This window comes from Schistocerca piceifrons, chromosome 3 (genome assembly GCF_021461385.2).
Source record: "Schistocerca piceifrons isolate TAMUIC-IGC-003096 chromosome 3, iqSchPice1.1, whole genome shotgun sequence".
Lineage (NCBI taxonomy): Eukaryota > Metazoa > Arthropoda > Insecta > Orthoptera > Acrididae > Schistocerca > Schistocerca piceifrons.
The window spans coordinates 308,891,483-308,906,135 of record NC_060140.1 but is presented as its reverse complement, the minus strand read 5'-3'; the positions used below and the strand labels follow the sequence as shown (position 1 = coordinate 308,906,135).

General features: G+C 37.8%; 1 protein-coding gene across 1 annotated transcript in view; it reads left to right on the top strand.

The window, feature by feature from the left end:
- LOC124790035 (WD repeat-containing protein 75) overlaps window positions 1-14,653 on the top strand; it is a 199,549-nt gene that overhangs the window by 62,320 nt on the left and 122,576 nt on the right. Inside the window, 1 exon segment of the mRNA XM_047257591.1 lies at window positions 5,514-5,700. Within this exon segment, the coding sequence (XP_047113547.1) occupies window positions 5,514-5,700 (187 nt within the window).

Sequence of the window (14,653 nt, the reverse complement as noted above, 5' to 3'; positions counted from 1 at the left end):
AAAAGATGTATAGCAGTAGAGAGAAGGGGAAGCTCCACAGAGTGTGGAGGTGGTAGCAAAACATTCGGAAACAGGAGTTTCATCTGGCCAAATAGTGTGTTGTCGCATTTCTGTTTTCTCTACCATTTTCGTATCTACTGCATCCTTCTTTGTAATTTCTTATCTGCAGAGTTAGGGAATAATGTGTTACTTGTAATGCCATTACTAGAAACTGTTACTTCTCAAATGTAACAGTCAGTTATGGTGTTATTATTTCTGAAAAGTAACTTCTTCTTCTTCTGCTTCGTTAGGACCCTTCAGGATAACATGTTGCTCATTTTGCACATCTTCTTTCTTCCCAATAGCTCTTCATTCTCTTGCTTCTTCTATTTCTTTCTTCTTCTGTTAAGACAACTTTGATTTTGATGCAAAGTAACTATAACTGTAAATAAGTTAATTTTGTCAGTAACCATTTAACAAAAGTACCATTCCTTTTTTCATCACATGTAACATGTTTTGTTATGAGAATCTAAAGACAGCCTAATGCTGGCTGTTATTCTCGGAAGGGAGGGTGGGGGGACAAGCAGTATTTGTTTCAAAATTAAATCTTTTCAACAATAACTGCATTACACTGCTGAAAATGTTTGAGTTTGCTGTGGCTGCTGGTGACACATCTCCTTTCTGCAGCTCAGCTTAACAACATGCCTTACTGGTATTTTTGTTTACATCTTTTTCTTCCATGTATCACTTGGTCATCAGTATATCTGCTATTTATTATCATTTGTGCATAACACTTAAAACAAATGTAGAAAAATGTTTGATGTGTTTTCAAGGTCTATTGATTCACTTTTCAACTACATTATGTTAACATGTTTTAGAAGATTCGTTGGAATAACTGGTCACTGGCATGATCCAGTTGCACTGAAAACAAAAACTGTAGTGTTGGCACATAGCCATATGAAAGGAAGACATATTTACAATGCTCTAGCCAAGGAAATAAGTGATAGTTTGTTGGAATATCAAATACGAAATGAAGTACGTAGCGTCATGACAGACAATGGTACAAACTTTTGCAAGTCTTTCAGGTTCTTCCAGAGGCATCATATTACCGATGAACAAGAAGACAATAATGCAATTGATGATGATTTAGACTTTATAAATGCCTTCCATATGTTAGAATAAGTAAGTATAAGTGAAAGTGCTGAAAAAGATATACTATTGTCTCCTCACTACTGTTGAGTAAGTCATACATTGCATTTGATTGCCGTGAAATATTCTGAACATGCACTTGAAAACGTAAAATTCAGAAGAGTTTCAAAGATTTCCAGGGCAAAGTGCTTCAAGCCTTGGTACAAACAGACTCAGTCAACACAAGTTGTAGACCATATCGAAGATACTTGTGGTGTCTGTTTGTTAACACCTGTAAGTATGAGATGGAATTCAATGTAAAAGGTTTGGAACTTAAATAGTGGCAACTATTTATTCACAACTGATACAAAAGAGTTACATGTTTGCACCTGTTACTGTCCTTCAAAATAGTCACCACCGTTGTGTATAACCCGTTGCCAGCGATTTGGAAGGCGTATACCATTAGCAGAGCCTGTTCTGTTGATGATGCAAATGGAGTTGTCTACTGCCTGTCGAATCTCTGGAACAGTTCTGAAGTGAATGCCATGAAGTGGTTTCTTCATCTTCGGAATCAAATCAAGGTCACAAGGACTTCAGTCCGAGGTGTACGATGGATGGTACAGTACTTCCCAGTCCCATCGACCGAACAGAGCAGCCACAGCTTGTGCTGTATACAACATCATCATAATCGTACACGAGATTCACCATAACTTTAGACCGTTCCATTCGTACCATCACCAGAACAGGCTCTGCTGACGATATACTACATCTTCCACGTTGCTGGCAATGGGTTCCACATAATGCTGGTGACTACTTTAAAGGAAAGTTACAGGTGCAAACATGTAACTCTTTTGTATCGGTTGTGAATAAAAGGTTGCCACTATTTATGTTCCAACCCTTGTATGAGACTGTCAAACAGATCTACAAATTGATGGAATGTTCCAATGAAAATATTGAGAGTTGCATGGATATCTGTTCATTGGCAAGACTAATCCCTGAAGAAGTTACTTTACTGAGAGAATTTTGTGAAGTGATGAGTCCACTGGCACAGGCTCTGAAATTACTACAAGGTGAACATAACGTAACTGCTTGGAAACAAAAGCTGAATAATGTATTCACTAAGCTGACACTGCGCAGGCCTAAGCTTGATGCAGTTCTTCTGGGATTGCTAATGAGGCTTGAATGCACATTTGAAAATAAATACCTATTTCTGTCTGCATGCTTCCACCCAAAATTCAGACCACATGCCTTTGCAGCCAATGGTCATGTGCTGGAAACCATTCTGCAAGCAACAGCTGTAAGGGAGACTCTCAGGTAAGAAGCAGCAGCTCTTGAGAAGTAGGAGCAAGAATTTTTTCTGCTTTGAGAGACAAAATACACTTACAGGAACTTGAACAATTTTCACTAGATTCTTCAAAAAATATACAGATGATTAGTACGTTTCCTGCAGTCAAGACAATCTTTGTTATGTTCAGAAGAATTGCAGTAACGTGACTTTGGGCATGTGCCATACTCTATTGGACAATAATTGACTGGGTATGTTACCAAATTATGCCTTTCACAAATTAAGTACATGACAAAACATCATTACAGCCTCAATCTTTTACATAAAAAGAACCGAAATGTCCAACACTTATCAAAAACAAAGTGGAACAGTCATTCATCCTGTCATCATGGGTGCTTTTCATCAGACTTTGAGAGCTTCAGTATCTTGTATACCCTCCATGAGTGTTTGTCACTGCCTTATATGAATGTGATATGCTCTGTGTAGGTCTACGGAGACCACCCTATGGTATCCAGTCCCATTCTTCAGTGAGAGTTCTGGGAGAGTCTGTGATGGAACAGGATGATCACAAACACGTATGTTGAACATGTCCCACATATGCAAGATGGGGTTTAGGTCAGGACTCACTGCCACCCATTCCATTACGTCCATCTCCAAGCGTTGCAAGACATCGCTTCTGATGCCTGCCATATGGGCTCTGGCATTAGAAGGAATTCAGGGCCACCATCGTATGCAGCAGCCACCATGACAGGATCTGTTCGAAGTACTGCCTGGCAGAAAGGCGACCATGGATGATGACAAGATCTGTATGGCTGTTAACAGTGAAGACTTATCACAACATCATTTAACCTTGGGAACCTGTCGATTTATTAAACAATATTTGGCAGGTACCATTTACTATGGGTCACCACACATGAACATGGATATCTCCTTGTGTCAGAGAACATCTGGACTCGTCTGTGAATAATACATTTCACCAGTGACAAAGTTACCAGTGGTAATGGGAATGGGAGAACTGAAGGTGAGGTCCAAGATGTTGTCATATCAAGAGGCGTACTCAAACAGGACATCAGGTTCTTACAGTCTCATAACCTGTTCATTATAGTCTGATCGGATACAGCAACTCCAGTGGACCTTCTGAGATCGTCTTGCAGTATTGTGGCAGTATCTGTACAAGCTGCAATGCAGAGATGGCCAGGTATTAGGCTTCATGTGAGATGGTAATACGCTGGCGACTTTATCCATCTCACCTTGTGTACTGACCTGTCTCCTGAAATGTGTTCACAACCTATGGGTGACACATGGAAAGGCATTGGAATTTGCACCAACATGACCAAAATCTACCTTTTTTGAATCAGACTGCCCTTGCAACTTGCACAGCATTAAGATGTTGCATTGCATGTCCTTGATTGAATACATTGTCTACAAATGACAACTGCCATCTGTGTATCTCAGTAGAATATACTGGGACACTGGTACTCATGTCTTTCCAGGGGTCACCTGGCACTGTAATGCATAAAAAAGCCAATTGATGACAAATAATTTTAATTGTTGCCTAATTGAAAGTGAAGATCTCAAACCATGTGATAAGACCGCAGGTACTGCTTGTATCAGAATAGATTCAATGTACTGGACATTGATGCACATGCTCCACAAGTTCTTTTGAAAACTGCATAATAAAGGCATACCAACTGGTGCAGCTGTAGAGAGAGATTTTGGTACAGGGGGCATTGTGTTGAAGACAATAAGAGGCAAATTAAGAGATGAAAAATTTGAAAAACAACTTTACTTAATCTGAGATTCATTGAGATAGAAGAAGCTGTAGACAATATATTTAATTACTGAGTGACTGATAGCTGGATCTGATACAGTTAGTTTTGATGTATAGTAACTTTAAGTCTAATTTAGTTACTTTTCGCCGGCCGAAGTGGCCGTGCGGTTAAAGGCGCTGCAGTCTGGAACCGCAAGACCGCTACGGTCGCAGGTTCGAATCCTGCCTCGGGCATGGATGTTTGTGATGTCCTTAGGTTAGTTAGGTTTAACTAGTTCTAAGTTCTAGGGGACTAATAACCTCAGCAGTTGAGTCCCATAGTGCTCAGAGCCATTTGAACCATTTAGTTACTTTTCCTGGGAAGTAACTGTATCTGTAACCAAGTTTCTCTCAATAAGTAACTTTCCCAACACTGCTCATTTGGGATTATGTATAATACTGACAGTCCACCACCTGTTCTCCAGAAATCCATTTCTAACAATTCCAACTTTTGTGCATGTTATTTATTTGTTTTACATTTTACTGATACGTGTAATAATTCACATAGTGTTGTATTTAGGTAGGTCCTTTCCTTTTTCTGTCTGTATGTTTACTTTGACCTGGAAATTTAGTTAGGGATAGAAATGCCTTGTTTTGTCTGATTTGTCAAACTTTCAATTTCAGTTTTACTTTGCAGAGTGCTGATCTTTCATTGTTGTCATTCACCCTTTTTTGAATTTTTACACCAATTATTTATGAAGCAGCCTGTACATATACTTTCAATAGATTATTGACTGTATTTCAATTGTTTGGTATATGTGCAAATGGGGGCAGTACACTCTGCTGTGATTCCTGTACATATATTACCTGTTTATATGGGTTGCACAGTTGATGCTATGCAGCTGAAATGAAATGTGTAGTGAAAAATAAAGGAAAATATTCATGTATTCCAAACTACACTATGCCAAACATACAGAATATTCACTTCCAGAAATTAGCTTAATTGTATGTTTTGTACTCCACAGTTATTGAAGTCTTTACTAATAACAAGAGGAAAGAGAGTAATAAAAAAGGATCAAAGAACCTGTGTAAGAAATTGTTCCAGGAACGATTGTAGTCCCATAATGAATAACAACACTAGAAATTATATGTGTGCGTGGTATCTGGAAGACTAACACTTCCTGTAGAGAGACACTTCTAACAGCATAAATTTGATTATGTTATTGATCACACACATCTTGTGTAATATGTTGTGCTGTTAAGTGATGTTTCATTTCATCTATTTTTCATTTTGTATGTCAATAATCAGTACTCTTTTTGCTTATTCATCTACTGAAGGTTTTAAGTTCTATTCTCTATGTTTCATTCTAGGTAAGGGAGTGACATGGATCTGTGAGAGTGTTGGCTTTTACCAGAATTTGCCAGCAGGAGCTGTAAGTTTCTCCACTGACAGCTCTTTGTTGGCAGTCGCTTTTGGATGTTGTGTAACAGTCTGGATTCCTGAAACTAATGAGCTCCAATGTAGCCTTACTCATACTACAAATGACAAAACCATTAGGTAATCTTTGATTCATGTTATTCAGTAGTGTAGTACCTAATGCTGTATATAGCATATCACATTACAGTCAAACATAAAAATGAAACAGTGGAAATTCCAGGTTGGAATATCAACAAGGCAATGAAAAGATAGTTTGCTACTTATTGTAAAGATGACACGTCGAGATGCAGACAGGCACAACTAAGAGACTCTTACATATTCATTCATTCATTCATTCATTCATTCATTCATACAAGCAAGCACAGCTCATACTCACATGACTGCCCTCTCCAGTTCCAGTCCAAGCTGCCTGAGATGGCGTTCATTTGTGCGTGAGGTGTGCTTGCTTTTTGTTTGTGTGTGTGTGTGTGTGTGTGTGTGTGTGTGTCCGTCCCTTTTCTGATGAAGACTTTGACCAAAAGCTAATTTGTAAGTGTCTTTAGTTGTGTCTGCCTGCAATGTAAAATGTAAAAATGAGTCTTACAGTTTGTGTGAAAGAATAATGTCACTTATTTACTGAAAGAAGAACAGACACAGTAGGGTTGTTGGCCATGCAAATTGAAAACTGTATTTGCATAACTTCTAGCATTTATATTTCTTACACAGTTCCTTCGTCTGTAAATCTTAAAAGTCAAGCTGTTTCAGAATTTTATGTCTGAGTGTATTAGATTCCATATTCTATTATCTTTATGCAGAGAATTAGTAGACAATAACCTGCTTGATATTTTAGTTTTGTATGTAATCCGATGAACCATGGATCTTGCCGTTGGTGAGGAGGCTTGCGTGCCTCAGCAATACAGATAGTCATACGTAGGTGCAACCATAATGGAGGGGTATCTGTTGAGAGGCCAGACAAACGTGTGGTTCCTGAAGAGGGGCAGCAGCCTTTTCAGTAGTTGCAGAGACAACAATCAACCAAAACGGCCTTGCTGTGCTGGTACTGCGAACAGCTGAAAACAAGAGGAAACTACAGCCGCAATTTTTCCCAAGGGCATGAGGCTCTACTGTATGGTTAAATGATGATGGCATCCACTTGGGTAAATTATTCCGGAGGTAAAATAGTCCCCCCTTTGGATCTCCGGGCAGGGACTACTCAGGCGATGTCATCATCAGAACAAACAAAATTGGTATTCTGTGGATAGGAGTGTGGAATGTAAGATCCTTTAATCGGTCAAGAAAGTTACAAAATTTAAAAAGGGAAATGGATACATAAAAGTTAGATGTAATGGGAATTAGTGAAATTCAGTGGCAGGAGTTACAGGATTTTTGGTCAGGCGAATAGAGTGCTATAAATACAAAATAAATTAGGGGTAATGCTGGAGTAGGTTTAGTAATGAATAAAAAAAATAGGAAAGCGGATAAGCTACAATGGACAGTACAGTGAACACGTTATTGTAGCCAATTTAGACATGAAGCCCACACCCACCGCAGTAGTACAAGTTTATGTGCCAACTAGTTCCACAGATGATGAAGAGATTGAAGAAATGTATGATGAGATAAAAAAAAAGAATTATTCAGATAGTTAAGGGAGATGGAAATTTGATAGTCATGGGGACTGGAATTCGATAGTAGGAAAAGGAAAAGTAGTAGGTGAATATGGACTGGGGAAAGGAATAAGCCCCTGGCAGAATTTTGCACAGAACATAATTTATTCATAGGCACCAGAAGATTTCAGATTGATTATATAGTGGTAAGACAGAGATTTTGGAACTAGGTTTTAAATTGTAAAACATTTCCAGTGGCAGGTGTGGATGCTGACCACAATTTATTGGTTATGATTGGTTAGATCAGACTGAAGAAAATGCAAAAATGTAGAAATTTAAGGAGATGGGACCTGGTTAAACTGAAAGAACAAGAGGTTGTAGAAAATTTCAGAGGGAGCATTAGGGAACATTTAACAGGGACAGGAATACAGTATAGAAGAATGAGTAGCTTTGAGAGATGAAATAGTGAAGGCAGCACAGGATCAAGTAGGTCAAAAGACAAGGGCTAGTAGAAATCCATTGGTAACACAAGAGATATTAAATTTAACTGATGAAAGGAGAAAATATAAAAATGCAGTAAATGAAGCAGGTGAAAGAGAATACAAATGTTTAAAAAATGATATAACAGGAAGTACAAAATGGCTAAGCAGGATTGGCTAGAGGACAAATGTAAGGATGTAGAAATATATCATTAGGGGTAAGAAAGATGCCACCTACAGGAAAACTAAAGAGACCTATGGAGAAAAGAGAAGCAGCTGTATGAATATCAAGAGCTCAGATGGAAAACCAGTCCTAAACAAAGAAGGGAAACAGAAAGGTGGAAGGAGTGTATAGAGGGTCTGGACAAGAGTATGTAGATGAAGATGGAGTGGGACATATGGCACTGCTTGAAGAATTTGACATAGCTCTGAAAGACTTAAGTTGAAACAAGGCCCTGGGAGTAGACAGCATTCCATTGGGACTACTGATAGCCTTGGTAGAGCCAGCCATGTCAGAACTCATCCATCTGGTGAGCAAGAGGCAGAATTCCATCAAACTTCAAGAAGAATATAGTAGTTCCAATTCCAAAGAGAGCAGGTGCTGACAGGTGTGGAAATTACCGAACTATCAGTTTAATAGTCATGGTTACAAAATACTAACATGAATTCTTTACAGAAGAATGGAAAAACAGGTAGAAGCTGTCCTCGGGGAAGACCAGTTTGGATTCTGGAGAAATGTAGGAACACGCGAGGCAATACTGACCCTATGATTTCTCATAGAGGGCAGGTTAAGGAAAGGCAAACCTACATTTATAGTATTTGTAGACTTAGAGAATGCTTTTGACATTGTTGATTCGAATACTCTCTTTCAAATTCTGAAGGTGGCAGGTGTAAAACACAGGGGACAAAAGGCAATTTACAAATTGTACAGAAACCGGGTGGCAGTTAGACAAGTCAAGGGGCATGAAAGGGAAGCAGCGGTTGAGAAGGGAATGAGACAGGGTTGTAGCCTATCCCCAACATTATTAAATCTGTATACTGAGCAAGCAGTAAAGGAGACAAAAGAAAAATTTGGAGTAGGAATTAAAAAGTCCAGAGAGAAGAAATAAAAACCTTGAGGTTTGCAAATGAAATTTTAATTCTGTCAGAGACAGCAAAGAACTTGGAAGAGCAGTTGAACAGAGTGGACAGTGTCTTGAATGGAGAATACAAGATGAAAATAAACAAAACCAAAATAAGGATAATGGAATGTAGTTGAACTAAATCCGGCGATGCTGAGGGAATTAGATTAGGAAATGAGACACTTAGAGTAGTGGATGAGTTTTGGTATTTAGACAGCAAAATAACTGATGATGGTCAAAGTAGAGAGGATATAAAATGTTGACTGCCAATGGCAAGAAAGCATTTCTGAAGAAGAGAAATTTGTTAACATCGAGTATAGATTTAAGTGTCAGAAAGTATTTCCTGAAAGTATTTGTATGGAGTGTAGCCATGTATGGCAGTGAAACATGGACGGTAAACAGAAGAGAATAGAAGCTTTTGAAATGTGGTGCTACAGAAGATTGTTGATGATAAGGCCAGTATTACACTATCAAATATCTTTGTCAAAGATATTTGATGGTGTAATAGGGAACTTTGTTAAATGTCGTCCAATATTTGATCCAATCTAGGGCCTCGCTGTAGATTTGATCAAAGAAGTCGCTTGTCTTCTGTTCACTGCAATGTGACATGTTACCACATGGAGTGCTAGCATCGCTGCATTCTGTTGTCTGTAGAGTTTTTATAAACAGTACCGGTAAATACAATTGGTGTGTGCCGACAACTACAAAATTAATAGAGATGTATGAAGCTGATGAGGCACTTTACAACGTGAGGCACGCTGAATACAAAAATAGATTACGAAGATTGGAGACCTGAGCTGACCTAACCTAACCTAACCTAACCTAACCTAACCTAACCTAACCTAACCTAACCCTCTCCTGTAATGTGTTGCAGTGAGCCTGTCTTCTGCAGATGTAGCAGTTCTTAAGTAAATATTGTTCTTTGTGATATGAGGATACACTTCATTGAGCACATACAGAAATGTATGCTCATCCATTCTTAAGTAATTGATGTACGACTTGACGTCCGCCACTATAAGCTCACGTAACAAGTTTTGTTGAATGCTTTTATCGTGTCGTCGTAAAACCCACGGCTTCACCCAGGTATGTTTCCTTTTTTTCCCCGCTTCTCTTCCGCATGTGCACACAGTGCAATTGAGGTACATGCAACTGCTGCGATTAATAACAAGTTGTTGTTGTCAGCCATCTTGAACTTTGATGAAATATGATGACAGCATAATACCCCTGCTAGCGCTACGTCAAAGATGTTTGTCAAATATATTTGACGGAATATTTGATCACATCTTTGACAAAGAAATTAGATAGTGTAATACCGGCCTAAGATAGGTAGATCATGTAACTAATTAGGAGGTACTGAATAGAATTTGGCAGAAGAGAAATTAGTGGCACAACCTTGTGTTGGGAGGGCGGGGGGTTAAAAATTGAAGAGAGAAACCAAGAGATGAATAAAGAAAGCAGATTCAAAAGGATGTAGGTTGCAGTAGTTACTCGAAGGTGAAGAGGCTTGCACAGGATACAGTAGCATGGAGAGCTGCATCAAACCAGTTTTTGGATGGAAGACAACGACTTATAATCTTATTTTAGCTTTATTGTTTCATCAGTGTATATCCTGACATTGTAGATGGACATATGTCAACTTTGGGTATACTGTTGCTGCTGTCCTCGGTTGATGGACATAATATTTTTTCAGTAACATTTTTAAAGTTGTTCACTGATTTGATATTGCATGTGTATTATAATAAGTTTTTCATTATTTTGATAGTTGTAGACACTCAAATTTGAAAGCTAGTTCTTTACTCACAGATATTTTTCCAAGACTGTCAAAATAATAAAAAAATTATTGTAATATACAATAAACATCAAATAATTGAACAGTTTTAAAATTTGACTGAAAAACTATTACCTACAACGACTATGGGAGCAGTAATAGTTTACTTATAGTTAACATATGTCCATCTACAACATCAGGACATGTGCTGATGAAGGCTGTAAAGCCGAGACAAGCTTATACACAAAAATAAAATATGGAGCAGTATACTGTCTAGTAATTCTCTGCATAATGTCCTATTGTGACATAATATATGCTGCAGGTCACATAATAAAGAAACTTATAGAAATTTTATTACTTTCGTTGTGACCTAAACTTGTTGCCACTCATTTTATGTCTTTAAGATAAATTTCATTCTTTGATGATCATCAATGTATTCAGAATAATTAAATAAACAGCAGTATTGATATTGGTAAGAAGTAGTAGTAGTAGTAGTAGTAGTAGTAGTAGTAGGAGGAGGAGGTGTACAATACGTAACTATAATCTGTTTAAAATAATTTGTTACTTGACACTTCATTCTTCCAATCTGATTTCCTCCGATCAGAACTCTCCCCGTCACAATGCAGCAATTTCCCCCATTGCTACTGTGCTCCCAACAGTGATGAATAGTGCATTGTATACTACATGGGTGCTCTGTTTCAGATGTTTTGAATTATAACTTACTGTTTGCTATATTTCAGTTACTATTTTTGGTGTCTTTATCATGTCTGTTGAAATACAAAATAAAAGAGGGCAGACTCAAGCTTCAGGATCCAAACACAATAGCAAAGAAAGGCAGACAAGGAATTGCTTTTAAAGGATAATCATGACAATTCCTATGTGAATACTTTCAAAAATAAGAGATCGGCAAACTTATCATACCAGTCACATCAGCAAAGCTAGAATGGGTACGGGGTGAATGACAGTTAGTGTGGTATTGGCAGTGAAAATACATGGAAGAGAACACTGAAACAGGGCTTGCAAACCATGATAGGCGAAGTAAGAAGAGAAATGTTTAGAAACACCTAATTGTTCTGGATCCTTTGACACAAGATGCAATTCAGTGTAGCATTGAATGTTGTTATCATCTTGGAATGCATCATACTGTAGATAATCCTCTTACCACACTGTGTGAGTCCAATCTTTTTAAGGGCAGTAAATCATCATTAAGATGTGTCCTCAAGACTTTTGGTTTCAAATGCAGAATAATTTCAGGTCATAAAATGTTGACAGAGTGAGCAGATACAAATTTGGTGATCTGGATTCCTGCGAAAAGTGAAAGATTTCAATTTTGAAATCATGATTTGGATCAGTGAAATATGGGTAACAGGTGGTCATACTTTAACAAAATATTGGAGTGATAACATGGGAGTATGAATTACCACTCTGCCCCCCCCCCCCCTCTCTACCTCCTTCCTTTCACAATGGTGGTAAATTTCTTTTTTTTTTTTTTTTTTTTTTTTTTTTTTTTTTTTTTTTTTTTTTTTTTTTTACGTGTTAGTATGTGCCATCATGTTGTTTCTGGCTGTCAGTTTCTTGTACGATAAAATATTATGGCCAAGTACTATCAAGAAATTAATCATAATATATTTATTTAATTCGTTTGAAAATTCTTTGTTTTCAAATTTGGAAAATCTGTCGATAATTATAGTAATTCTTCATGCCAGTGGTTATTAAAAGCAACCTGAAACATCTTTGTTTGCAATAAACGTGAATACAGATGCAAATTGTGCCTCAGCGTGTGGAAATACAAATTTAGATGTTCCATAATAAATTGTATCCAGATGAACTGTTTTATCAGAGATAGTTTGAAATTGTGTTATTTTGTACATATAAAAATTCAAAAAGTAAACTATTTTTGATTATAGGTATTCATCTGGTGAAGCCCAGATTGAAAAGAGAATGTATGCAAAAACGTGTTTGAAAAGCAGAGTGTACCAATGTGCGAATTCAGCAATGTATCAAAGTGCGTACACTTGTAAGTTATGCTTTGAAACAATGTCCACTGTGGGTGGTTGAAAGCTCTCTATAAGATACATGCCACATATGACAATGTAGGGCACAGCTGTGGAATTTAGCTTCTTGTAATAAAGAATGCATATGTATGTTTGCAAGCTAAAATTGGTGTTATGCAGATACTTTAACATGACAGGTTTAGGTGGGGGATGTTCTGAACTATGGTTGTGTAAGATACCAGTACTGATACATCGTGAGCTACCTTGTTTATGATGCTGCTACCTCATCAAACAATTGTGCAATAGCCGCTACCAAAAGCTTAATGCATTCCACTTTGCTTTGGGTTGTGTGTTGCTCATTGCTTTATTTTCTTATTGTGTAATTAGTGAAGAGAGTAACCCTGGTTCATCATGGTGTTAGAGAATGACTCTCACAACAGTAGAAGGGACTGCCAATCTGTATGACTGTGTGTCAATTCTGTTTTCACAGAAACATAGAACTTGTGTGTAGGCTGGCTGCACTGCTAAAGGGAGATGGAGCCTGTTCCCCTGCACCATTCCTCTGCCGTTCGGCAATCTAAATTCTTGTTTGTTTGTGGTGATGGTGCATGTCTGGAAAACAAAACTGGTCAATGTATTTCAACCACACTGAGAATCTTCCTGACCACACTGAGAATCTTCCTGTAAAGTGTGAATAGGTGTATTATCAGTTCCATTTCTACTCTTAAATATCTTTCCAGAGCTATGTTGCTTTTTCAAGTATGGATCGCATGGCTATGAATCCCCATGAAATGTTTTTTGCAAAAGCAAACATTCACTCAAAAAGCTCTTACTATAGAGGGTAAAACTATTTCTTCATTGTTATCGTTACTTTATTATTGTTATTATTATTATTATTATTATTATTATTATTATTATTATTGTCATCATCACCATCACCACCACCACCATCATCATCATCATCATGATAATTTCAGCTCCAATCACCTTCTCTGTCTCTTTTTATGATCAATTTTGTGTTCAGGCATGTAGTGTGGCAAACTTTTAAATTTATGTTTATAATAAAAAAAACCTACTTCACCCAAAATAGGGGCTACATTTTTCAGGTCCCTAGCTAATAAGGATAAGGTTTCAATCTATCTTTCTTGAAAGAAAAACAATGTTTGGTAGTTACCATTGATCTCATACTGAAAAAAGTGCTTACTAGAACTTCTCACTTTATAAGTCACAGTCCCGGATGTATGAGGTCTGTTCAGAAAATTCTGGAACTTAGCCCCAAAATTTTTTACACTTACCTTTTACTTATTGTGAATGGTCTCCTTTTAAATACTCTCCTCCACATTTGATACATCACTCCCAACACTGTTTCCAGAAGCAGCCTTGGCATGCTTCTTCCTGGATTGCGCAAAGTGCCGCCTGCGAATTTGTTTTATCTTGTCTATTTTTGCAAATATTCGTCCTTTAAATGGGGTTTTCAACTTTGGAAATTAAAAAAAAAAAAAGGTCCTAAGTGGCCAAGTCTGGAGAGTACAGAGGATAGGCAGACAGTGATTTTGTTTTTGTGCACAATAATCACTCATCCACAGGAATGAATGTGCGGGTGCATTATTGTGGTGCAAGAGCCGTGAATTATCTATCCACATTTTATCTCTCCACATTTTATCTCTCTCACATTTTCTTGCAGGTGTTGGAACACGCCCTGATAGTACCATCAATTAACAGTTTGTCCCTGTGGCATGAACTTATGATGAACCAATCCTTCAAAGTCAAAGAAAACTATCGGCATGGCTTTGACATTTGATGTGATCTGACTAGTTTTTCTTGGTCTTGGAGAACCGTTCCTGACCCATTTCGGAGGTTGAACCTTAGTCTCAACTTCGTGACCGTAGACCCATGCCTCATCACCAGCAATGATTCTTTTAAGGAACATCTTGTTCTCATTTGCGAGATCCAAAAGCTCTCCACAGATTGCTTTGCAAAGGTCTTTCTGATCTTGACTCGTGAACCTTGGGATGAACTTGGTGGCAACATGATGCAGTCCACAATGCTGTGTCAGGATTTCATGGCATGATCGAACTGAAATGTTACATTCTTCTGTAATCTCGTGGATAATCAGTCTTCGGATGGC